The sequence below is a fragment of the Labrus mixtus genome, chromosome 24 (genome assembly GCF_963584025.1).
Source record: "Labrus mixtus chromosome 24, fLabMix1.1, whole genome shotgun sequence".
NCBI lineage: Eukaryota > Metazoa > Chordata > Actinopteri > Labriformes > Labridae > Labrus > Labrus mixtus.
This window is the reverse complement of record NC_083635.1, coordinates 4,991,363-5,018,924: the sequence shown is the minus strand read 5'-3', so window position 1 is coordinate 5,018,924 and position 27,562 is coordinate 4,991,363. Positions and strand designations below refer to the sequence as shown.

Here is a 27,562-nt window from a genome sequence, read left to right as displayed (position 1 = left end):
CCATTCAACCCTGAGACAACATCCTGCATCAAAGCCTGAAATTTCAGGGGTTTTTTTCAAAGAAGAACTTCCAAGCATGGATGTACAAGGGTAAGGAAATATTTTATTGAGAATGACATATACATCAAGATATTGTTAATTTATCCATGCTTTTATGTGTGTTTTTTCATGTCTGGCTAACTTTTCAGACAAATATGTAACATGGCAGTAAATAACGATGAAACACTGACGGCTCCCTCCGTGATTGTGTTGACTCAGTAGTATGTCTCCTGTTCCACCCAACCTAGAAACCAAAGGATACATGGTTAGGGACACACGTTTTTAGCTTCTAAATTCTCCACGTTTTCTTTCAGGATTTACAAATGTAACCTTTTTTTTCTCTTTGCACTCGGGCTGCAGGGTGATATTATAAGACTTGACTAGCTAGCGTGAGCAAGACACGTTCTTAATTTAGAGCCAAACGCTGCCGAGACTTTCTTCATGATGTCTCCTGCAGCGACAGGGAGGTTGTGTCATGAGATGATGATATCATCCTTGAGGCCTTACTTGTGCCTAAAAAGATGCATACTCCCATAAAACTAAAGAGGAAGTCTGTGTGACTTCTAGATTTGAAGGCTTGAATTGTGTGATGTAGCATCTTTTTGCTCAGCGCCACTTAGCCCTAAGCTACATTTTATTTTTAGGCTTCAAACACTGGAGTATCTGTCTTTCATAGAAGGCTAAAAATCCACTGGACTAGAAATATGGGCCACACTTTTGAGGTAGACTGTAAAACTTTATAAAACTGAAGGTTCAATGTACTCTGGGGGCAAATCATCTCTGAGTAGATTGTTCAAATATAACTCGTTCCTTCTATTTATCCACTTGAATCCATTCCTGTTTGTTTGGAAGATGTCGCTTTAACTTGCTTTTACTGTCTGACGGTTACAAATTATTCACCATGAATGGGCAATGGGATGTTCACTGATCTGTGCGGTGGGGCTCAGATGCAGCAGACCCACTAACACACACAGACACACAAGCACAGCTGCATCAGTGACAGCTCTGGATACAGGTTGCGCGCAGCTCCGTGGGTGGAACGAGGCTTTGACTAACAATCGCGGGGTTGAGGGTTGAAATCCCACTGGGCTCTGCCATCTGCCACAGTTCACTGGTCTGTGTGGGGGCGCAGTTGTGGCATGGATAACACACACATCCACACAAATAGACACAAGGGCGCATATGGAGCCCATGCCCACACACACATGTTGTTCCCTATCCTTGTATCGTTTACCTCTTTGCTCTCTCTGTCGCAGCTGATAAATCAGGAAGATTCAAACCAAATATATATTCAAAGGTACTGAACCTTTCCAGGACTTTTTTTTCAGTCTCCTTTGATAGTTTGCAGGAATTTTTGAAAGTCTGAATGTCTTCAGTGTGCTGTAGTGTCTGACACCGACCCGTGGCAGTGGTTACAGCCATTCAAAATGACTATATAAGCAGTCCATCTCAACAGGGACGGTCTAGTTTGCTTTTGTTGCTTATATAGAGGGATCCATATTAATATCAGGCTGTTTCCTAACTAGTTAAGATCTCCTCCCAGGAGCTTTAAATATGATTTCTGTCCTCCTCTCTACATCAACCTCCAGATACAGAGAGCGGAAGCAGAAGTGTTTCAAACTTTGTAAAGTATTGAGTGAGGGTTCTTACCTCCTGGGTTGCGTCTGAGGATATATCTTCTGGCTTCATCATACAGGAAGATGAGGAGGGAGTAGGGGAAGGCACAGAACCACCAACATGGCCTGAGGAAGAGAGGGACAGACAGAGAGAGGTTGAGTTACAGCTGGAATGTGACAAAAAAGACAAGAGTACTTTTTGCAGGCTGTCTTTTATGGCTCTATGGTTGGCTGAAGCTTCTCTAAGAGCACATGAAGAGCTTCAGGGGGGAACATTAGACTGCTCAATTTTTAAGATTAATCCAGAAGCTGTGTGGAGTCCTCTGTGCTGACGGCACTGAAACCCCTTGAGGCATTGCTTCAAATGCTTGTAAATGGGGGATTTTGAGTGATGCTTATAAGTTTTGTAGATGCGGCTCAATGTGTGCAGCATTGGATTCCAAGCCAAATTTCCCCAAGGGGACAAAAAAGTTTGTCTGCTTGTTTCATATCGTAACATGCCGTGATGTGACATAACATGGGGTTATGGGCTGTTTTTATCAAGTATTACTTGGAGGATTGCGGAAGGCTACATCTTTGTTTTACAGAGAATTGAAGTGCTCAAATAAACTTTGATTATTTGTCTAGAAATGGGCAGCCCAAAAAACAGCAACTTAAAAAAAAAAAGTACCACAATTATCAATAAAGAAAATGATTCAAATGTTTTTACTGTTTTCACTTCCTGCATATCTTTGACCTTTTTTTTAGTAACTACCGATTCATTTCCTGTCTGTATTTAAAGTTAGAGAGAAAATGAAACAGAGAAAGCAGAGGAGACAGAAAAGGGGAAACTCAGACAAACAAAGGTTATTCACATGTCACCCTAAGAGAAGGGTGACTGGCTGTGTGTGGCGGATGAGGAAGCAGCAGATAAAAATGTAGTCAGGGAGAAAGGAGAAGCAAGAGAAGGGGAAGATATGAAACAATAACCAAGAGAAAAAAAGACAAGGAGGTTCCAGCAGCGTGTGAAACTTCAGAGCTAATGAGCTTCAGGTGCCTTCGCTGCTTTCAATTGTTCTTGGATGGGTAAAAAATCTCATTAGTACAGTAGCTACTCTGCTTCAATCTTCTTCTGGAGTGGTCATTACTTATGAAACAAGATTATATCCACCTTTTTAAACACAACCATGACAAAGGCGATGGACGTAAAAATCATTAGCAGGATCAGGGAAAACAGTTCAACACTGATAGAACTAAAGAGGCAGGTATGGTGCATGTCAGCAAATTCACAGAAAAAAGGATTTTACGGATGACCACTTTAATATGGATAATGCATAATGTACTGGTCAAATCACCAGCATACATGAAAATGAATATTCTGAGTATCAGAGCAGAAAATGACCAACCAAAATAACCACCACGGAAAGAGAAAGTTATCAGCTTATCAGGTTTGAAGTGCAGTGTGTGTGTGTGTGTGTGTGTCTGTGTGTGTGTGTGTGTGTGTGTGTGTGTTTTACTCACTTCAGAGGGTACATTCTGAGGGCTATGTCCATGCCTGGGCAGTATGACAGGAAAGCAGCCAGAGCTGTTTCCTCAAACAGTCCAAAGATGAGGATACGGTTCCTGTAGAAGAGAAGAGTGACAACAAACAGATGAGAACATTTTCATGTCATAACACACTACTTTTGAACCAACAAATATGCCCTCTTTGAAATGTTTGCATTTCCAAAGATAATCATGATTTAATAATGTTTGGTATTTCATTGACACTTAAAGCAAGAACGGTGTTTGAATGTGCAGTAAGTGTAGGACAGAACAAAACAAGATAAGCATTGAGGATGCTACTTTTGAACCTCAGTATCATTACTGTTACATGACCTAATCCCATTATTTTCAGCTAAAGGTAAGAAATTAACTGTGAAAGATAAGACAAAGATTGATCCTACAAATGAACCTTTTGCAAGTTTGGATGTCACTGTCTATAGTTTTGTACTGGTATGTACGTACTTCATTCCTTGCTGCAGGATGGAGTTCCTTCTGGTCTTACAGATGATCAGATCGGCCCACTGGACGATCACAATACTGGCAAAGAAAGCTGTGTGGCAGGTGAACTCCACGATCTTTCTTCTCTCGTATGTCTGGTGAAAAGAACATTGTTTTAAGATCAGCACCTTCTCTTTTAAAGTCAAGTAATTTAATACAGAAATGAAATGGACCCTATCGGGATAGATAGCGATAAAGAAGGAGCAGATACGGTATGGTAGAATTAACATGAGCATTACTGACCCACTGCTGTCCGTAGCTGTCTTCCAGATCATTTACGTATTTATTATCCCAGCCCACTCTGATCCCCAGCAGGTCCATGGGGAGGAAACCATTTTCAGCCAGAATCACAAAGTATGTGAAGAACCCAGCTGTGGCCTGCATCATACCTAACAGAGAAGAAGAGTAGTTTCACTTTGATGTGTTCTTAAAGATTTATTTACTAAATATAATTGAGGAAATGTGAGCTATTCTTACCGATCTGTCCGTAGGCTATACTGATGAGCCTCTCGTTCACCAGTTTGTCTGTTTTGGGGTTTCTGGGCTGTCTCTTCATGATGTCGCTTTCAGCTGCTTCGTAAGCCAGGGAGATAGCAGGGACCTGGAAGACAACAAGTACAGTTACACCAGAGTCAACTTCTTTTAACCTCTTTGTGGCACAAATTTGGTCTTGTAGTTACTTTTCTTATCAGGAAAAATAAGAACGATTGCAGGATGTGAAGAAGTCAGATGATCTTTTATGCAAAGAGCTCACCATGTCAGTTCCCAGGTCGATACAGAGGATGGTGACGGTTCCCAGGGGCAGCGGGATGTTGGCACAGATGAAGAGGAGGAAAGGTGAGATCTCAGGGATGTTACTGGTCAGAGTGTAGGCGATGGACTTCTTCAAGTTGTCAAAGATCAGACGGCCTATTGAAGAGAGAAAATCCAGTTATAATGACGCTTACTGTGTTCTTGTGTTTTTTATAATTCTGCAGGTTTAACTCTTACCTTCTTCCACTCCAGTAACGATGGAGGCAAAGTTGTCGTCCAGCAGGATCATGTCAGCGGCCTGTTTGGAGACGTCAGATCCAGAGATACCCATAGCAACGCCGATGTCGGCCTTCTTCAGAGCAGGAGAGTCGTTCACACCGTCACCTGTCACAGCCACAATGGCTCCCTGCAGAGAGAAGACAGAAATGTTAAGATATCAACCAGAAACGCCAAACCTAAGATCATTGAAAGCATCTTTTTCTTTTTACTACCAACCTGTCTCTGGAAACCTTCTACAATAATCAGTTTCTGCTGAGGGGAGGTTCTGGCGAAAACGATTTCCGTGTGGTGTCTCAGCACGTCGTCGATCTGCTCGGAGGTCATGTCTTTCAGTTCCCCACCGTGAACAACACAGGCCTTCGCATCCCTGGAGAAGAAATCACAGCAGCAGAAAGACAACAGTTAGAGTTTACTGGCAACATCATGAAACTGATTAGTTGTAAAATCGAGATGAGAGCAAAACACAACAACTGGGAAATTCCCTCCCAAAACAGACACAACTCAAAGAAAAATTATGCCATTGTCTGTGGAGAGCTTGATTTAAAATCAAGTGCTCTGCATTTCTAAGGAACAGGTGACATGTCTTGATCAGGATATTCCTGCAGAGAGTTCTGCCCTGGAGTATTTTTTTACATCTTTGTTTGGGCACTAGTGCTCTTTTTAACAGACTGACTGGGGTCTTACAAAACCAGAGAGCTCTGACACATCCAGAGAAGTATTTGTCTGCAGTGAAATAACAGTAAAAGCCTTTTTGGCAAAGTAGAAAACAGGGCCTCGTTAGGCAACGCTGATTTAATTTTACTCAAGTAGTACAAAAAGTGTAACAAGTTAAGAGGAAGATATAGGGAGTGCGGTAAATGATAACAAAATCTTTCAAGATTTCCACAAGTGTAACAAACAAGCTCAATAATTACATTTAATACTCTGGTAATTATACTAACCTTGGGTTGACCTCTGAAACTGGTACATTCAGGCGGGCAGCGATGTCCTCAACAGTCTCGTTGCCTTCAGAGATGATACCCACACCCTTAGCAATAGCCTTAGCTGTGATGGGATGGTCTCCTGTCACCATGATAACCTGAGGAAAATAAGTTATGGAAGTCTTAGGATGGGAAGTGCTTGCATTGTGTAAAACATTTTTTTTTTACATTTTTGATTGCGCAGTAGTATGATCAATAAACAAAGATATGGACGTTGAGTGAGCAAACCAATGAGAAGATCTACTTTGAATCAAAGTAATCACACTTGTTGCAGGTTTTTGAGGATGTAAATGTGAATATCTTTAATGGCAGGTTGATTTTTTTCCATGCACTGGATATCTGTAGAGGCTACTATTCCATACCTTAATTCCAGCGCTCCTGCATTTTCCGACAGCATCGGGCACAGCAGCGCGAGGAGGGTCAATCATGGACATGAGGCCGATGAAGCAGAGGTTCTCCGTGGGGAAGTTCACCTCATCAGTGTCGAAAGCAAAGCCCTCTGGGAACTGGTCATCAGGCAGGTTGAAATGGCAGAAACCTGCAGGAAGAAAATGTTTGTCAGAGCCCATTTTGTCCACCATCTAATCAAAGAGTAATGATGGAGCTGTATTGTACCCAGCACTCTCTCTCCAAGTCCTCCCAGCTCAACGTAGGCATTCTGGAAAGCGTCTTTCATCTCGTCGTCCAGGGGATGCTCTTTGCCCTGCAGCATGATGGTGGAGCAGCGGTCCAAAATCCTCTCTGGTGCTCCTTTCATGACCAGCAGGTGCTTGGACTCTCCGGGAGTTGCATTCTTGTGGACTGAGAGCTTTGGGACAAGGGATTGTAAACCTTTAATAGTTATTCTTAGCTCAAATTAGCAGTACTGGTAATCTTATTTGAGCCAAGCTGGTTCTCATTTGTTGGAAGCTGTTCAATGAAGATATTTATAAACCCTGCCACAAGAGGGCACAAATCCCATTTCCCCTAAATACATCTACAACAATGTTCTCATAACATTAGGATAAACGTTTCTGAGATAACATCTGAATCATTTCACCTGCATAGACAACATGTTGAACTAATTTGTATGCTTATTGGAAACTTGAATGTGTACCTGGTATTTGTTGGTGGAGTTGAAGGGAATCTCAGAAATCTTGAAGTATTTGTCCCTCATACCACCGACAGATCCGCAGCACAGCTCGATACACTTCAGCAAGGCGGCTTCTGAGGCGTCTCCAGCAACATCTCTCTGTGGATGAAATGGATCAGTGGGTTTAAAACTAATGGTGGATCAAAATACTTCTTTTACAATGTATTCTACATGAATACTGATTTAACAGCAAACATGCTTATTATACTTTGACCAGGGGACTTATTTAAAGAGTAACACCTCTACAACACACTGAAAATACAAAATTACATTTAAAGGCAAGACCATCTGAAAGAATCATGTTACTAGTTTACTTATAAGAAGACCTTAACAGTTTTGCAGGAGTCCCCCACAACATTTCAAAGAGCATTTACTATGAAGGTTAAAACTGTAAAAGGGGCCGTGCGTTATTTTTGGGCTGGCAACACTCATGGCCTCAGTTATAGAACGCCTCACAGCGACGCTTAATGTTGTCAGGTTACAAAGCTGACTTCCACTTTCCTCAGTATTGATTATATCAGAAGTCCCGCCCCTTCTTGATTTTGATCGGGGGCTAAGGGAGAAGTGACATTGGTACAAATAAATGGCGTTAGTGGGCATGTTTTCCAAAAGGCCTTTTCTTCTACTTAATATCAGCTCCCACTATGCAATTGGAAAAAGAAATAAAGCTGCCAGTCCTCATTCAGAAATAAATCACTTGGTCTGCCTGGTTACATATTGCTATAGCAGCAGCTATATATTTGTGAAAGAGCCTTTAATTACGTTGAGTGCTGTTTATAAAGATCTGTAGTGCAGTCTGGCTGCTTTGGTTTAATGCTGGGCCCAAAAAGTTCCTGGCCACGTCATATTGCCAAGTCACCTCCCACACTGCATCTCAGATTCATCTGTGCAGTTTCAAATTAAACCACGTGTTTTCAGGAGAACAATATTCCATGAGCTCTCTGCTTGCTAAGATGCTAGCGGTGCCAAGAGATGGTGTTACACCAAAAGCTAATGTTATGGATATCCTCTCCCATTGGTGAATTATTTAGACTCTTTTGTGATGATCTGAAAGGGTGAAGTGGAGCCAAACATTCAGTAATTAGAGTCACAAGCGTGAAATTCGTTTTTTCACCTTCAGGATGGGAACATTTCCTTGTTCTGCCAGGAAGACGGCGCGGTTGCAGAGTCCGGCGACTCTGGCGAGGGCGGCCCAGGTGGCCGAGCTCCTGTCGAAGGTTGCACCGCTCTGGTTCTCTGTGGTGTCGGCCTCGTGGATCTGGTTGTCAAACCACATGTGGGCCACGGTCATCCTGTTCTGGGTCAGGGTGCCGGTCTTGTCGGAGCAGATGGTGGAGGTGGATCCCAGGGTCTCCACGGCTTCCAAGTTCTTCACCAGGCAGTTCTTCTTGGCCATACGCTTAGCGGTCAGCGTCAGACACACCTAGAGACAGATATCAAGTGTTAGAAATGTATTCTTTAATGAAAGACATGAAAAAGAATGGGACGATATGCTTTAAAACAGGACTCACAGTGACGGTAGCCAGGAGACCTTCAGGCACGTTGGCGACAATGATACCGATGAGGAAGATGACGGCTTCCAGCCAACCATACCCAAGGATGAGAGAGAGGATGAAGAAGGAAACACCAAGAAAAACGGCCACACCAGTGATGATGTGAATGAAATGCTCAATCTCCTTGGCAATGGGAGTTTTGCCGCCATCCAGACTGGAAGCAAGAGTAGCGATACGACCCATGACCGTACGGTCTCCAGTGTTGATGACAATTCCTTTGGCAGTACCTGAAGAGAGCACAAGAATTATCTCCATACATTTTCACTACTGTTTTTTTCAAACACAACTTTATTATTTGAACCTCCACACCAATAGATTTTGACTGTAGGCTGTTAGTTCTTTACCTTCAACACAGTTGGTGGAGAAGAAAACAATGTTCCTTGTCTCCAGAGGGTTGTCATTGGAGAAGTCAGGAGTACGAGTCTGGGGCTCAGATTCTCCAGTGAGAGAGGAGTTGTCCACCTGATGAAAGAAAAGTAAATTAAGAATGAAATGTTTGAGGATTAAGCTGGGGAACCAAAGGGAACTGAGGATGTAATTAATAAGTTTAACTCAGTGAAAAGAAACCTTTTTGAAAGTGATTAACCAAGAAACTGTATCTTCCATCACATGTTTACCCACTTAAAGCATTATTTCCTGACTTATTACATGTTAGTATATCATAATTAGTTTTGTCTTTGTATCCAATTGGCCAATGGTAATGCTCAAAGAAACTACATACGATATACACATCAACAAATGAAACTCCAAACAACATCTAATATTAAAGATCTTCAGATCCAAATCACTGCGTTATATATCAATGTCTCTAATGTGAGGCTGAAACAACGAACCTTGCAGCCATGAGCAGATATGATTCTCAGATCAGCAGGGATCCTGTCTCCACCTTTCACCTCCACCAGGTCTCCCGCCACCACCTCCTCAGCGTTGATGCTCTTCTTCTCACCATCACGGATGACCAGGGCTTGCTGTGAAACGAGTTGAAAAAATATACACGTTTTAGGGCTGATTCTGATTCTTCTTTACGATCCTTGTGTGTGAGAATTATACAAAAATATATTTGAAAAAACTGAAATGTCTTCCTATTTGCACATTTCTACATTGCACTACTTAAATGCAGCACTCTAGAGACCACAGAGACTTACACCATACACAAGGAATGTGTATAATTGGAAATGTAATGTTTTTTTTTCCTTAACCACTTGCTATTCCTGAAGGATTTGGCTCCAAAGGCAAATGTTAATATCTAGGAATTCTACAGTGGCTGGGCCATCAGAGTTGAACTGAAAACCGTGACCAAATCCCTAAAACAAACTTACCTGTGGGACCAGGTTCTTGAAGGAGTCCATGATCTTGGAGCTTTTGGCCTCTTGGTAGTACGAGAAGCAACCAGTGATGATGACGACACCAGAAAGCACGACACCCAGGTACAACTACAGTAAGAGAGAATAGACTGTTAGTCATTTCCATTTTTGCAGTCTTAATTCTTAATTTTGATCTTAACGGACAAAGCTGTCCTTACGTTATCATTGGCTGGTTCATCCTCTGAGGCAGCCTGGATACCGTAAGCGAAGAAGCAGAGGAGAGCACCAATCCACAGCAGCATGGAGAAACCACCAAACAGCTAGAAACGACATGAAACAACAGCAAGTTTCAGGAAAGTTCAGGTTTTACAGGCCACAACAAGCACATTTGCAATTCTAACATTTGAATATGCAAAGTACTTGTGTGTTTTGCATGGATATTGTTGTGCTTCTGGTTGGGAGTTTTCGCCCGGTAGTGACTTTTACCTGTTTACAGAACTTGACCCATTCAGGCGTTGTGGGAGGGGGTGTGAGGGCGTTTAGACCATCTCGGGCCAGGATCTCTTTTGCTCTTAAGTTGGAAAGACCCTGATTGGAGACAAAAACAAGGAAAGGGTTGGTTAACTGAATGCCCATTATTGTCTTGCATGATATGTGTTTGTGGTAAGGACTGTGTAAACTAAGGGCACCTAAACTAGAAAACCTGTGAGGCCAGTTTTTTATGCCCTGCTGCTTTTTCTTTGTCCTCTTTCTGGGTGAAACATGAAGGACAAGTCAGAAGCACATTTTCCCTCCTGAACTGTTTTATTTGGTAAACAGATGCACTGTTATTACCTCTGGAGGTGGTGGATTAAAGTGAGGTTGAACAAAAACAAAAGAAACCAGAATTCAAAGGAAAAAAGATCTCTGTAATCTGATGATTACTGTTTGCTTTTTTCACTACAATTTTTGCATAATAAGTCAGATTTGTAGCTTGTAAAGAGTGATATCAGTTTTAAAGTAGCAGAAAAGATGCTCATGGGTACCATCAATGACAGTGTGTACTTCAACATGGCCACGGTCACATTTTCTTGTAGTGTATATAAACGCAGCAGCATTAAGGGTAAAGTGTGACTGAAGGTCTCTTTGGAAGGGTACTAGGAGTTTTTTTCCCTTGTTGGTAGGGTCAATAAGACCGGTGTTCCTGCCTGAATGAAGTCTTTGTTTTGGGCCAAACTCAGACAGATCAGATTTCAGCAGATAATCAGCATCAGTGAAGCATTTAGCCGGTGTATGGTTGTGTAATGGGATTCTGTGTGTGTGTGTGTGTGTGTGCGTGTGTGTGTGTCCTCAGCTTAATGAAGACCACGGTCTAAACATGGAAAGAACATTTTGTAACAGCCGGGTTTTCCCCTTTTCTGCCTGAAGCGACATCTAAGCAAAAATCACTACATTTTCTCCTCTTCCTCTTGAGGTGTGTATCAATACAGGTGTTTGATGCTTTATGTCTCAGCTGTCTCTTTGATTTTTGCCATCACACCAATACAATAACAATATTGTTTGTGCTTTTGAGGGCATTGAGAGGACTACAATTGTCCCAAATTCTTCCTTTGTTAAGGCTCAACAGTAAGGCTCAAACCTGTGAAGTCAAAAATGTAGTGTGCTCATCTTTAGCTGTAATATTTCTCCTTCTGACTGTTTTTATTCACTATAATAGTGGAGGCAGAAACCTCAAAAATATAACTCAAAAAATGGCATTAAATGGAACCAAGTCCTGTATCTACACATCTTTCAATTACTCAAACATACAAAGGAAGTGGACGGATGTGTGCTTTTGACCTGACTCTGCACTCCCAACTTCTTGGCGTATCTGCTTTACTGTACATGGAGAGCTACTTTCACTCTGATAGGGTCAGACAAAAACAAACAAACACTGAAGGCTTACCCGGGCTAGGTCGGTTCCATACTTTCTGTGAAGTTCATCCAAGGTCAACTTGTGATCATCCTATGGAGAGAGAAAGAGATTGTTTAAAAAAGCCACTGACATTTTAAACTTCAGACATTATCTCCTTTGAGGAGTATTTGTGTAAAACTTGACTCTGCAGATGATAAGCAAAGCCAACACAAGGTCTAAGCCACAACAATGAGAATTCTGCGAGCAAACAGTCCATCCATCCCAATCAATGTCACCCAACTGATACACTGATGTTTGCTCCTGAGAGTGATGCTTGACATTTTCCCCAGAAGCGGCAGCAGTACTTTCAGATTCCTAGCTGAACTCACATCACCATCAAAGTCAATTAGCCAGATGATTTGATCAGCTAGGCATTCGCTTTAAGGAACATGTTGATCATAGAGTGTTTTAATTCTAAAAGAGTTTCATCTAAAAGAAAACTCTTTATTTCTGAGGTAAAGATCAAAGGAGAAAATGAACTGAAGTTGATATACACATGAAAAACAAGAAAAGCTGGCACATTCATGCGCCTACTCTGTGTTGTTTGAATAACGCCTACAGCAAGTGAATGAATAGAGATTGTAATTTGGATGATCTGTAATAATATCAGACTCCCACTTCTTATTTTTTAACAGCTACAGTGTTGTAATCTTTGTGCAAAATGCAGCAAAGTGTAACATCCTCAGTAGAGATTCCAACAGTGTTTTTTGTGTTGGTTTCCCAACCTCACATACGTGAGAAATTCTTCTTGTGATTGAAACGGTGCTGAATTTTCCAGTTCTGTACAACACTCAGAGTTCTTTCTCCGCAGTAATTGCTTTCCCATGAAATTAAACCTGAGCGGCTTGCTACACCCTGACAAATAGAATGAGTCAACCATTATAAAACGTGGAAAGTATGCCTTCTTGAATTCATTATTAATACATGGAGAGGTGTTTTTTTATGCTGCCTTTTTGAATAACATGAGTATTTGGAAAAATTGAAAATATGGTTACAATAGACACACTGTTCTGCCGGCATGCCACTGTATTACATTTGAAAAAGAAAGCAACAGTGCCTCATGCCAAAATCACCATGGATAATGTTTAACACATGCTATAGACAACTGTTGCTTTAAGGTTAGGGTAAACTCTTTTTTTAAAGTTATTTTAAAGCCAGATGAGAAAAAGTCTTCTTGCTAAAAACTCATATTTTTGGATAATATCTGGATGTCCAAACACACACTTCATGGCTGGTAAATGAAATGAAACTGTACATGATTCTATTTTTGGCGTTCACCGTTGGACTTTGTCACATTTGATTGAATCACTCGCTCCTTTATGCTGCCATGGGAACAGTGTCCATTGTTTTTAGCTGGACTTTGACACCTCAGTTAATATTGTGATGGTGCAAGTATGATGGTGTAATAATCATTAACATGTCGGCTTGATGGGCTCCATAGAGAATCACTTACAATTCTACTACTGTTTCACTACGGTCCAATAAGCAATTATTCAGTAATCACAAGTCAAATCTGAGACCTGAGGATTGTCAGTGCATAGCGGTTAATAACTGTTTCTTTTATCTCCCTCATTCAAATCAGTTTCGAAAATAAAGCCTTTATGAGGACACTTTAAAGAGAGCGCCAGCTGTTTATTGCAGTAAATGATATGCCAAGCCAAGGAGGTTATGGCAGACTGTCGATACGGTTGCTATGGCATTGATTTGTCCTTCAGCGCGGCAGGACTTTGAGATCTAGTTAAGACGTAAGGAGGACAATAACCCATTAATATGTAACCTAGATGGTGATTTTATTAGCTAATAAGTACTCTGTGACCTCCTGGATGACATTGGGCAACTGTTGCTTCATTTTCAAGATTTAGGTTTTAATTAAACCTCGCAAAAAGAGCTGACTTTTCTATTTTTTTCAATTATAATTGTGGTTCTTCAAAGTATCATTTTAAATGTATCTACAACAAGCACAGAGCATTACTCTTTAAATAGACTAGATGACCTTCTAAGAGTCAAGGGGGTTTACATCTATCAAATTGCAAAATGAACTTAAACACTAATCACTACAACAATATAAACAAATCTTTACCGTGACATATAAAGATGTCATGTTCACTTTTATCTACAAAGTGATTTGAAACATGAGACCTGCATCTATCTACTGACCTTGTGAAGGACATTTTCTACGACACCGTCTTTCAACAAGCCATTTATGAGTGTAGATCATGGACAAACGCAGACATAAAGTTTTGCTTAAGTTTTAAAAAAAGACTTATTTACAGATGGCCCATAAGACTTCATATAGATGTTGTTCTGTCTGTAAAATGTCACCATTGTGCTTATATATGGCACAACATGTCCTGTGAAGTCATTCACCTTTACTGTGACTTGGGGAGAACTTAATGCAATGGTACCTCACTGACCTTGGGGAAATGACCTTAACGAGCTACAGAAAAAGCTGACACCAGTGGAAACTGGGGCGGGTGTTCAACACAGGAAATTTAAAAACCACACAAACCTTCATGTAGACACATTACTACTCTGCAAATTTACATGGCTCCAGAATAGCTGGGTGCAGTGGTGAAAGTTTAGTACCGGCATGGTTGCGGCTGTTAAAATAATTCACTCATCAAACTAAACGTGATATGAGATTTTTGAAAGGGCTAGTTTATATTATCAGACACTAAAGACCATAATGACTACAGAGCCTCTAACCCAACATTCAGTGCTAAAAACAAATCTAGATAAACATGAATTAGGAGTTAAGTATATCTGTGAACTCCTTAATAACATGTGAGGGTAGGTAGTAATCTCTGTGAAATACGAGGTAGACAGCTACATCTCATGTGACTGGCCATGAGGTCAAAGCCGAGGCTGTGTCGGCTGTGACTGTGTCATTGCTGTGACCAATGGTAGGGACTTACAGCGACCATGATGGCCTTAATAAGGCTGTCTTTAAGCATTAGTCAGCTAAGTGTTTTGGAAGAAAGCATAAAGTTCAAGAAGGTCATTATATTTAATGCCTGATCCTTTCAGTTTGAATCAAGGGTATGTTGCAAGTTACAAGCACTTACGAAGTGACTGTGTTCTCAACATAAGGACAGACTGGTTTTACATTTATTTTGTGTACTTACCAGGTCAACTTCTTTCTTCAGCTCATCCATATCCTTCTGCCCTTTGGCTTTCTTGCCTTTCTTGTCCCCGCCATCCGACGTTGCCGCCAGTTTGTAGTCATCTTTCCCTCTCTGGATTGAAAAAAGTGAAACAAAATGAGCCTCTAGAAAACACTTAGCACATGTGAGTAGTCAGCACTGAAACTTCCTCCTTTGTCGCACGAGTTTGAGCGGCAAGAAGTGTCAACTTTGCAGTTCAAACATGCTGTGAAACTGCTGTTAATCATTGTTGGAGGAAACGTGAACAACTCCTAAAAATACCTAATTAGTCAAGTTTGAAGAACTTTAAAAACTCCTACAACCTTACACTTGCGGAGAATATTTCAAAACTAAGGTTCAAAGTACTTCAGGCGATCCACCACTGTCAAGCTTAACCAATAACTTCTGACAGAAACTTGGTCTGAGCTCAAAAACTGAAAAAAAAAACATAACTGGTCTAATCCTAACCTAAATCTAAAGACTCTCAGAAAGCAGGCCAAAGCATGTGACAAAGTTACTATACTTACTCCCAGCCCCATGGTTGCAGTGCAAGTCTGAGAACAGTCAATCCAATTGTCTTTTTAAATTGCAGCTTTCCTACTCCGCCTCTCTCTCTCTCTCACTCTCTCTCTCTCTCACACACACACTCTCTCTCTTACAGCCCTGTTGCGTCTGCCCTGTGTCTTCCGCACTCCCCTGAGCAGAGAAGATAGGTTGCTTCACATTACCATACCTTTATACCCTACAGCAGCTCACCTGCTCTAAGAGGAGGAGCCTCGGGGGTAGGGGGTATGTGTAGAAGGAGTGGGGGGGAAACTGGACAGGTGAGTAAAAGTAGTGTCGGGAAAGGGAATAGGACTGCGTTACAGAGGGGGAGGGAGATGTGGAGGAGGTGTGTGGGAGAAAGGGGAGGGGTAATGCTTGCTCAACTTCCTTGTTTTTTTCTCACTGCTTCCCCCTTCATTCACTCTAACACTCATTTAATCTCTTTCCTTTTACATTCCTCTGAGCTTAAATTCAACCTTTACTAGCAACAGGTATGTGGTTTGAACAACTATAGCGCACTCTCTTTAGTTCCAGAGACAGCGCACTGACAAGTGCACTGACTGTCTTTATGTGTGCTTAGTTTACAGTACAAACAGGGATGAACCAGGGAAAAAAAAGATAGTGGGGATGGTGAATGAGACAGATAAAGGCAGAGCTAGGAAGGTGAAGGTCCAGTTCTACAGGTGCCTGATAGCCCGAAGCTTAACAAGTCATTTGAATAACAACTGGCGGAAGAGAAAAAGACGAGAAGACGATTCAAGATGAAAGACTTTTCCCAAGTGTGGGCTCGGGAAAGGACATTGGACCAACTGGTTGCTCACAGCAAAGATGATGAATGGTATGCAAAGGGAGGACTCCAAAGGTCAATGTGCCCTGTTCAAAAATGTGTCTGAAGTCCTTTCACCTATGGCCAACTCAAAATATCAGGACTTGATGTCCTTCGCAATGCTAAATCATTGTTTTTAACATAGAATTATACTTTGCTGTAACACCTTGGTCCTTTGCAGACTGCCTATTGCTCCATTACAGGGACAAAGGGATTAATGAATGCTAATCATCTTGAGAAAAAGAAACAAAAAAAAATTGCATTTCACACTTTGTGCTGAGAGGTAGGTGTGATTTAGGTTCCCGTACAAACTTGGGCAAAGATCAGCTGCCACTAAACCAGGACATGAATACAAATACATTTTTAATCCGGTTCAGTTGATAAACGAACAGGACCAAAAGATTTGCGCCACAGTGTATTAGGGAATCTAAAGCTAGACCATACAGTTTAAATTAGGTGTTTTTTTATTTAACAATTGAACCGTCAAATGCCCCTGAAATACATCCTGTCCCAATTGTCATCAGGCTGGTACCAAAAAAGCTTTACACAAAGAGTTATGATGCCTATGTATGCAGAAGACGCACTGGACAATAGCTGTTGAGTTTCAGTTCTGCTACAATGTCATGACAGATCTATGGCGGCCACCTTTGCAGCACCAAAGGACACACATGACCCTGAAGTCACTACGAAACCAAGGAGTGACTTTCCTGTTCCATTGTTGCTCCCAAGAAGAGGGAGGGGTTGTCCTTGTAAGAATGGGGGTTGTTTGACATGTTTGTAGTAAACTTCCAACTGTTTATGGTCACTGGAGTATGCAGGGAGTGAGGAGTAAAATAGCAGAGGAGGAGGGAAAGAAGGAATCCAAAGAATAGGAGAAAGTTTAAATGAAAGAGAGATGGCTATGTGATAAAAAGTGAAAATATAAAAACTCGAGTTTGAGGGGCAGCAATCATACATTTCCTCCAACACTGTTATATTTTTGTACAATGAAAGCAACTGATTTCTTTGCTGCTTAGTCAGTTTATAGGCCTATAAAACCATGCAAACATGGAGTGTGTTGAATTCAATCTGATCCAATTCTATTGAAGAGGATGAAATAAAGCCAAAAAGAAGGAGGGCTGTGATGTAAGAAATGCAGAAAGGGAGAAGGTTCAGAAAATCCTTTAGGGGACAGTGTAGCCTAAAATCAAATCAAACCCATTCTCCTGTATTTTCCCGCAGTGCTGCATATCAACTCAGATAATGGCTCTTGCTTGCCACAATACAGCAGAAGCCACGGGAAAGTGGTTAGTGGTGGAGTCATTCATGATAATCAGCTGAAGCTCATTGAGATGCTAACTAACAACATGTGCTTCACAGCACATATGTCAACTGCTGTAGATGTCTATTCACGTATTTCAAGTACCTGTCTTTTCCGCGTCAAAATGACTTACAACCACACCTACTATTCAAACACACTGCGGGAATCTCTGTTTACACTTTTCTTTTGCAGGATTTGTACTTGAGAATGTTTAATTCTTTGGGAAATGTACCTCCCACGCCGCAGTGATGTCAATCCTGCATTGATAAAAACCAAAACAGTTAACCATGATTGAGCCTAAGTGGCTGCCTAAGAATTTTAAAGTCATTCAGCTCCATAATTGATGCAGTATATGCTCCTGTTTAACCCCAAACAATGCTCCGCCATACATAAACACCATCGGAGCTGAAGACGTAAAATGTGCCCTTAGGAATGTCACTGTTGTAACGAATACCAGGAGTTATGGTAGTGTTATAAGGGGAAACATGTAAGAAGCAAGTGACGTAGGTATGACCTATACTTGCTGTAAGATTTGCAGGGGGTGTTTGGATTAGGAAGAGTTGTTTAATGCCTGCTTTATGTTCTCTACAGCTAATGTTTTATGTACGCTGAAAGCCAGAAAAACTGTCTTCATAGAATAATGTTTCCTGACTTAGCTTGATTTGATGTATCCATGTGGATAATTTGGGTTGCATGTGTATGTGAGATGTAACCACCAGTTGAAATTGAGACAAGGTTTTTTTGCAACCAGAGTAAACCAAAGACTTTTAAAGGACATCGTTTTACATTTCAGTGTTTTGTTCTTGTTGTAACTTTTTCATGCCATAGGGGCCTGAACTTCATGTACATTCCTTTTTTTCCACTGCTTAGTCCAAAAGCCTCTAAAAGAGAGCGCTGTAAATGTTTCACTCTACTGCCGGTTACTCTCGAAGCACTCAGATTTACTGAACTTTGTACCTTGTGTGACCTAGAGGCATTTTACAACATTTAATAATCAAACCAAAACCCCCAAGTTGTCACTGTTTGAAAGAAGTCCAGCACTGATTGACACACAAAGAGGAGCGAGCCAGACACAGCGAGAGACAGTCAACAGATAAATGATGATTCCAGCACCACTGACTGAGATTTTATTTACACTCTGATACTGACAAGCTGTCTGAAGTTTATTTGGCAAAAATATAAATGTGTGTTTACTGAGCGGCTGGCCTTTTGTTGAATTACTGCCATAGTGACACTCAATTACCATTATTCACTAACACTTCAATAAATGTTTTGCATTGGGCATAAAAAGAATGGAAAAATGCAGACATACATTGTGGAGCTGAATGGAGCTCTGTTTTTTTGCCAGTGACTCAGATGACCTTGAATGAAAGCCAGGGTTATAACCGTTAGTAATTAGTATTAGGGTCCTTAAATTTTGCTTAAAATATTACAAAAGTCAAAAGCCAATTCATATTGGTAATCAAACATGGTAGATCCAGAAATGTTATCTCATAAAAGAGTGATTGTTGCTTCTTAAATAAATAGGAATTGGTATCAAGTGAAACTCTTTTAATGTAAATTACAAAACAGACTTTTGGTTGTAGAGCGACTTTCATTGCCATTTCAGTGATGCAGGGGGCAGCGAGAACTGAGGTTCCCGTGGGGAGATAATTTGCCTCGTGAAGTCAATCCTCCTCCTTCAGACGAGCCTGAGCAGACAAAAGATCTACTGTATTGTTCTTCTTGATCAGCCGTCAACAGTTCTTCAGTTTGCTAAATAAACAGGTTCTTTTGGATTACATTTTATTTTTGTTATCTAAACGATATATGTATACATTTCCCCCTTAACTCTTACACCAAACAGCACACAGTAGAAAAGGAAAAGACTTTGGAGCTACCTTTGTCAACTCAAATAAAAACCTATAGTTTGTCATTGAGTATTTTACAGTAGATGCAATTTTCACCATGATAATCACATCAAATTTGGAAGGTAGCAGAAAGAAGGTGAACAATCAAAATCATGAGTCAAACCACGACCCACTACAATATAAGAACAGTGTTTGTCAGCTGAACTGAACTGCCAGTATTCCCACAATACACTGCACGATACACTACAGAAATTGTCATTATTTGACAAAGGATAATGTAATTGGATTCAGCAATGAAAATAACATTGTCTTTAACATGTGACATTGGTTTAACCTGAAACCTGCCTTTATTCATGGGAAGTTACTTCACACAGTTGTGTACTTAAGACTGATTTTCTACAGCACTATTAACATTTCAAATGACGTGCATGTGCAATTACACAATTTTACTGTGCGTGAGCTGTAACACCTTCCAGATGCTGAAAATTCTTTGGCTTTTTTATGGAAACCTGTACATGTTTCTTCAGCACACAAACTGCCAAGACTTAGCACTGCCAAGAAGTCAATGAAATTCAGTGAAAATCTTCTTTATCTCAAAGAGGGAGGATACCAACTCTTTGACACACAAATGATCTCGGCCTTTGATTGAAGTTCATTATAGTCAAATGTAGATTAAAGCCCTTTTCAGACTGCTTTTTCGCAGAAGTGCCCCAACTAAGCTCAGCCGTCACCACTTTGCACCTCTATATAAATTCTGCTATGGCGTAATATTGGTGTCCCAGTCTGTGCATTGACATTGTGTTTCGGGGTTCTGTATGCACGGCACAGCGGGAGCTTCACATACACTTGATTCATGCAGCTCCCACGCTGGCTCAGCTGATCCCGTTTAACCCCTTTAACCATTTTATTTACTACCTCTGAAGACGGTACAAAGGGGATCACTTCCCCCCCATTATGCCTCTGCAACAGTCAGATAAAAGCAAAATGTCACAGGGAGGTAAATATCGCAGCTTTCTTACTTTGAGCCTTAAAAAAATAGATATCTAGTTGCAACTAGATAAATGTCCCTTTATGGCAACTTCAGTATACTTAGACACTGCAAGTCTTTAAAAGAGTCTTGAGCTTTACAATGAACAAGGTGTCTTCTTTCTTTCACCTTTCTCCTGTGTGCACTGGTCATGTCAGGGTAAGAGTCAAGAATGCACCAACTTGAAAAAGGAAAGAAAGCAGAACCTATCAGATACAAAATGACATATAAATCGCTGACTTCAAGTCCTATAATGAGGTCCAAACTTCAGCTTATGTCAGAGATTTGGAGGACAATCCAATATCATTTTCACAGTTTGATACTGAAGATCTTATTTTCTGCTGGTGGTTTTTCACACCGAAGAGTACAGAACTAAAACATTATCACAGTTTAGACCTCACGCATTCTTTCTCTGAGAACAATGCTTGAAAACACATAGAGTGTGTTAAAGTGCCTCCCTGTTAGTGCCATAGCTGTTCCAAAATGTTAAGTCTTGGCTGGTGACACCTTCAATCCCATGAGAGAATCCTTATGACGCACATTGTTGTTCTTGCCAACACAATGCTGGCAGTGCAAATGCCAAATCCAAAGCTTCCTAAATAAAAGTCTGTCTTTGTATAAAACACACAAACAAACCAATAATAGTTCTTTTGGTTAGAGAACCAAGAATCTTAAAAGCAAACTGATGAAAACATGATATCTCCTGTGCATTGAGATCAATGAATTGGACAAAAAATGGGGAGGAAGATACCCCAGAAGCGCTTTCACACCCCTGCTAGAAATTCTGAATCAAGGTGTTTGTGTCAGGCTGAGTTCTCACTAAGGAAAATAAGTGAAACCTCTCTGTTCACTCTTATTGCCCAAATTCTAGCTCAATTCAGCTTTGGTGGTATCAAATTTAAACATGATTCAAAAATCATCAACTCTCGTCAGAGGATATTTGTGCCTAGGTCCTAGGTCCTTCCTCTGAAATGATCAAGAAACACAGATAAATGTGAGGACAGAAAGACAAAACAGTACGCTCTTGCCTAGGCTGGTGAGCCTGATAAGGACGACAAAAGCACAAAAAGTTTGCCTCCCTGTTCTTCTAGCACTTCTCTCGTATCTACAACAAGCTGAGGTCAGATAAAGGACTTGGACGTTATGTGACACCAAGGCGCTCTCTATCATCCAAGTAATGAAACCTAAATGTTTCTGTTATGTTATCTGTGATGTTATAAACAGCAGGAATTTGCACAAATAACTAACAAATCTTACAACATGGGTTTAACTACTATAGTGATAGTGAACATTTTCAGTGATAAATATTCAGAATAAAAAGTAGCATCCTGATCCTATTACCGTCACACTCTACAGCCCTCCCTGACGTGTTCCCATCGGAGAAAATAATGGCAAATTTAGCAGCTTGGACCATGTCACATTACTTTGAGCATCACAAGAGCAAAAAGAGAATATTTTGTACAAATCTCAACAGCTAGGACAACAGTTGTATTGTCCATTTAAGGTTTCCCCCATTTAAAAAAAATGTTTTCCAGTGTAACTTTGGCTGTAATTCAAACTCTCTATTCAGTGACTTTGTTTCTGCAACACACAACACATGGAAAAAGCCATTAAAATTCATTCCATAATTAGCCAAAATCCACCACTAGAAATACACTCGCTGCCTGGGGGATACTTCAATTATTCACGTGCAACCCTTACGGGGTAGGAAAACTTTCTTATTTACGAGTATATAAAGAAAGGTTATTTTTGAATTAAGCCTATTAAAGCCTCGTTAGAAACTGACAAAAGATAAGACATCAAAATTCAGTAAAAAAATTGATCACAAATAAGCACTAACTAATGCACAAGACAACCAGGTCAGATTCTGCAGCAGAGAGAAGAGAAGAGAGACACAAAAGGGAAAATGATGCTATTAATAGGTCCAAACATTTGCCAGAAACTCCGTTCCTTCCAGGCCAACTTGCATTAAAGAGAGAGCTGACAGGATTTATGAAATCAGGCAGGACAAATTGTGTAGAATTAGCAAATATATTCAGCATCTAAATTAGAACCAGACATCAGAAGACGATATGACAGCGTACATATCAAACTTTAATCAAACTAAGCTAAAAACATTACAGCATCTCTGAGATGTACAGCGGTCGGGTTTCGCAGTTTCACAAGCTGCCAGATCAGATTCCTTTCCTCGTATGAAAAAATGTCGGCGGAGAATATATTGGATTTGGATTCTTGTCAGTTTCAACCCGTTTAATGATGACAGGGATCATGTAATCTCTGAGAGCATCGATGCATCCTTCATTCAGACCACACACATTCACACACACACACACACACACACACAAGAGACCCTGCACATCCCTTTAATCTGACAAAGGATTATGGCTGCAATTAGAGGAATGAGAAAGAGATATGGAGGCAGGAAGAGAAAAAGACACAGCCACACCCTATTTTTCTAATTTTGATTATTGTTATTGTTATTTTACTGCATGCAAGGATTCATTATGCAAACACATTTTAGACTTGCCACAATGACATGTACCACTGCTACCTTCCTCGATTTTGGCAAGCATAGAGTGGCAATTTTAAATCACTTGGTTTTCAAAATGATCTCTTCAAAATGGTAACTATAGCTGGTGAAAAAGAAGTGAAAAGTCTTCAGTATGCTCAAAACAAAAAATTCCATCTTAAATATGCTGTGAACTTTCTGTTTTGAAGGACACAAGCTTTTATTTTTTATTCACCTGGAGGCTCATCTCAATTTTCTTCCTAACTCCACATTTATTAAAATCAGACCAAGCAGGCGTATAATGTGTATAATGCGTTGGGCCACAGCCTTCACCAGGTTTTATTTTTCACATCACTCCCTGTTCTCATCTTTTTTTGATATCTTTGTTGTGGAAGTAACCAAGTATGGCTGCCAGTTTTAATCACAACACTGGACTATTTGTCTCTCTGCCAAGTGACAGCTATGATACCTTTTCACAAACATACCAGAGTACTAATAGAAAGACTTTGGAAAGACCTTGTTTTCTTATATGTGATATGACCCAAGTACACGTGATCTTTTCTCCTTAAATATATCTTTCTTTTTTCTTTACAAATCAATACCAAAAGCAAGGTATCACCTTTTCAACATTAGATATGTCACTTTATAGTTTTAGATTGTTCATAATTTTTCAGCAGAGAATAACAGCTACATGGAAAACTAGCATGAGAGTGAATGAGAGGATAAAGAAAGAAAGAAAGAAAGAAAGAAAAGAGTGGCTGTAGGCACTGCCAGCCCGGCTGATCCAAAGCCCTGGCAACGGCAACAAAGAGCCACTGTCTCTGTTCACTGTGTCTCTCGCACACACACACAAACTGTACTGTGAACACCAAAGCAACGACACAGAAAAGTCTGCTAACAGACACACGCAAACCCTGAAATGGGCCACAAATGTGAAAACTGAATTGATGATTTCCTTCTCTAGAGGTCAGATTTTCCAAAGATAGACTCAAGCCAACATGCAAGTTCAGTTCAAACTTTGATAACTTCACCAGCATCAGGAAAAGAAAAGCAAGATGTGCGTTAACCAATGCGCCACCAGCGCCCCATTGCAGCAGTTTTTTTTTTTACGTTTTTTCCCCCCATGCTAGCATCCTAGCTCAAGAGCTCCAGTGTTGTGATATTTAGTTCATCAAGTATTCAAAACTACATTTTGTAGCATGAAATGAACGTATAACAAAGGGAAAAATGAATGTTGTGTCTACTACAGGCTGATTCTAAAGCTTTCTTCCTTTATGATAAACCTGAAGTATGTCTTTTTGTGACCGAGCGGTCTTGTTACAAACCTCTTAGGACAGTTCAAAGAACCTGTTCAAACAAAAAATAAAAAAACTTCATCAAAACATTGTTGTGAATTTCTCCTCGTTTTTTTAAGATTGAGCAATATCTGAATCAATAATGAACTCCTTTCTGTGGTGTCTGGTTTAGGACACAGTCTGGGGCCAAAAGATCAGGACATTCATGAGAGTGAATGTGTTGAAATGACCATCAAACATTGCAAATTGTTGCAGGGTCATGAACTCAGACTCCTGATAAGGCCGAAGGCGTTGCTTATTTGCCTGTGCTGGAAAATCTGTCCTCTGTTGTAAGAACTGTTATCAAAAAAAAATCAATATTCAGCTTTCAGCTGCTGAATTGAGCGACTTTATACAGCAAGTTATCGTTATGATTTGCCTTCATTTTAAACATGCTGCTACTTACTCATTTAGGTTGCACCTACCAAAACAAAACAACATAATAACTGCCTTCAAACCCAACATTAAGTTCATCTCCAGGGTGTGTTTTGCTTAATGTTTGCCCTGAAGCTGAAAATGCCCTACAATATGTGCACCTAAAGTTAAGTACTAAGTGTTGTATGTTTTAGTTTAAACACTTAATTACAACATTAAGAAACACAAAACTTAAAGACAATGGCTTTAGTAAGTCGTTAAAACACATAAATCAACATGTCTTCAAATGTAATGGCAAGAAAAAGTTCAGCTTTTGAAAGACATGATGTACAAGCATGTTTCGAAACATAACATAACTTATCTATGAGTAAGTTTGTCCCTCTCAGCTTCCCTTCGCTGTAGTCACGTCATTGGAGACAGAGCTCTGGTACACTGTGGCTGTGTGAATTTAAGGGAGGCTTTCAGAATAAAAGCCCTGCTGGTGAGCGTCAGACAAACTAAGCTGTTCGCACTTCCCGGACAGATCGCAGAGACAGGACGTCTAATGACTAACTGGGTCAAGAGTCACTGAGTCAGTGGTAACTATTTAGACTAGTAGAGCAGTTGGAGCAATGGTAAAGCACATCTATTAAAGGGTAGATAGAGAGCAACCCTATTTCATACAGTTTTAGAAGCTTTAAATTGGTTGCAATCTGCTTATTTCCTATTGTTTGACAGCATGATATATATTTTGCTTGTTCCAACTCTTTATTGGAGCTTTATGGTGTGATATGGCTGACTTTTCCATCACAATCACTTCAAACGCAATATTTCAATCAAACATTTTTTGTATATGTGGAAACGTTGTGGTGTTTTTGAAAGACTGCACAGCATGAGTTTGTAATAAGAAAACCACAAGAAGTATGCGTCTTGTTGAAGGGGATATCAACTCAAACTTATTGTGAACTGAACTATACTGTATGGGTTGTGCAAGGTAACAGAGACAGAGTGAGGTGGGGGAGTAAAGAGAGCGAAAAAGTCAAGAAATACTCAGAGAAAAGGTTTTTAATATCTTTGCAAAAACATGTTTTTCATTCTGCTTTTTGAAAACTTTTCAGACGCTGCTGTAGATTTGTTTTGCCCTCCCTAGTGCCCTCACAAACAGCAGCTTTCTCACTTTTTCATTCACCTCCAGCTTCAGGGGAAGCAGCCGAAGGAAGCAAGTAAGTGAGAAGTGAAAGTTGGGGAAGGAAGGGTTAAACGTACAGAGGAGGAAACGAGGAAGACGAGGAAGAAGTGGAGGAGGAGTCTCCTCACATGACCGTGGTGGCATGTCTGCTTGTCCTTGGGAAGGACACCGGCATCTCACAACAAACACTTTCTTTGTCGGCCTATCTGTCTGCACCTCCTTCGCTCTCTGCGTCTTGTTCCCTGTTAAAGTCTTCCCTCTCTCTTGCCCTTTTGTTGCTCTATCTCTAGTCTTTTTTAGCTTTATCAAACTTTTACAGTTGAAAAGTTTCAAATGTACTGTTGCAGCTTTTGCAGCACGGAGAGTGACTTCACAATTTCCTGACAAAACACACACAAACTCAACACTCACAAAGCCCTCTGTACTTTGGAGTTTTCCGCTTTTCACTCTGCTGCTGTTATTAACCAATCGGAGTTCATTCACACATACACACACCTGTACCTCCCCCCACATACTGTCACACACACACACACACACACACACACACACTTACACACACACACGACAGAATTCCTTTGCAGACTCCTCCCCCTGTAAAGACTTTCCCCCTGAGGCCCTCTCAACCTCCCCTCATGGAAAACTACCAGTATGTGGACACACAAAGGCAGACAGAACGTGATCTGTGTTAGCAGTGGACGGCAGAATTATTGGAAAGAAACAAGATGCTATAAAAGCAGGAGTAGAGAGAGAGAGGGTCTTTGATGGTAACAATAGAATCAAATAAAAACAAATGAATCTTCCATGCACTCACACTTGACAGCACCAATATTTGCATTCCCAACAGCCATGAAAGGCTGCCTGACAGTTAAATACAGGCAGACACTTCCTTTGACACACATGGTGCAGCTAGAAAGAGAACGTAGCCTATCACATTCAAAGCAACACCACCTCCCACTGGACTAGTCCTCCATCGACCTAACACTATGCCTTGCCTGATTTTCTTTGCTAATTACTCACTGCCTTTTACCATCCATGCACTGTTGTTCAAGGTCAGATTACACAGAAAGTCTGTTTTTCAAAGTGTGCTCTGCTGCAACTCTCAGTGGTTTTTTTTTTTTTGGAAATATGCTTTTGCTGGCAAGGATCCAACATTTCAAACTTGTATAACATGATCATCCTGAAATTTGATTGATGTACATGAGTCTAGTGGGTTGCATCATCAATCTGTCATTTCTCTCTCTATGGTTACCGTTTGCATATGTTTCTCTCATGCATGAGCCACTTGGCGTTATAGCACATTGTCACAAGCTAAACCAATACCGATATATCATATGGATAAAAAGGTCTCCATCCATCTATTCTGTGTTGCACAGAAACATTTGTTTTACCATAAGTGAGCATATTTCTGTGTGATAATATGAACTACACTCGGACGATGTGAAGGTGTAACTATTAAGTTTGTTTTAACTTTTCTCATTGGAGCAGCTGCCTTTATCTTAGCAATGCACCAACAACAACTTTATGTAACTCGGATAAACTGGGATTTAAGCATAGATGAAACGGGCTGTTGCTCTTGACTATAAAATACCAATGGCTTGTGCAATGGGTGGCTTGTAGTGAAGTTTTCAGTGGGTGATGAGATGGCTTGAACCAGCAAAGACAGATTTAGATTGTTTTTTTCAAACACTAAACTACTTTAATATGTTTAAAGCTCCCTGACAAGTAGTCTAATGTGGCTGTTAGTGTGTCTCATCATTGTTTTTGGTAAGACTTTAAAGCAAACCAATATGAACTTTGATTCTACAGAAGCTTATTTTCTTTTTTCAAACTTGTTATGATGGACTTCAATACTCCTCAGACATTCACTGTATGT

At 40.5% G+C, this 27,562-nt stretch overlaps 1 protein-coding gene across 1 annotated transcript; it reads right to left on the bottom strand.

Annotated features, from left to right (window-relative positions):
- Nucleotides 1-83: 83 nt before the first annotated feature.
- LOC132959851 (sodium/potassium-transporting ATPase subunit alpha-1) lies at nt 84-15,476 on the bottom strand. The gene is made up of 23 exons (XM_061033088.1): nt 15,282-15,476; nt 14,737-14,847; nt 11,603-11,662; nt 10,165-10,266; nt 9,897-9,998; nt 9,694-9,807; nt 9,208-9,342; nt 8,719-8,836; nt 8,333-8,601; nt 7,936-8,244; nt 6,786-6,920; nt 6,305-6,497; nt 6,052-6,227; nt 5,651-5,787; nt 4,926-5,076; nt 4,668-4,836; nt 4,432-4,586; nt 4,155-4,278; nt 3,921-4,066; nt 3,642-3,772; nt 3,156-3,257; nt 1,690-1,781; nt 84-283 (listed from the first exon to the last, which is right to left on the bottom strand). Exons 1-23 carry the CDS (start codon nt 15,291-15,293, stop codon nt 255-257), a joined length of 3,072 nt encoding a protein of 1,023 aa, XP_060889071.1. The 5' UTR covers nt 15,294-15,476; the 3' UTR covers nt 84-254.
- Between the last annotated feature and the right edge of the window lie 12,086 nt (nt 15,477-27,562).

What these genes read in the sequence shown, in the direction of transcription:
- LOC132959851 (XM_061033088.1), bottom strand. An exon ending in CTCCACCAACTGTGTTGAAG is followed by an intron (nt 8,602 to 8,718) that starts GTAAAGAACTAA and finishes TGCTCTCTTCAG; the next exon opens with GTACTGCCAAAGGAATTGTC. An exon ending in CTCAGAATGTACCCTCTGAA is followed by an intron (nt 1,782 to 3,155) that starts GTGAGTAAAACA and finishes TCTCTTCCTCAG; the next exon opens with GCCATGTTGGTGGTTCTGTG.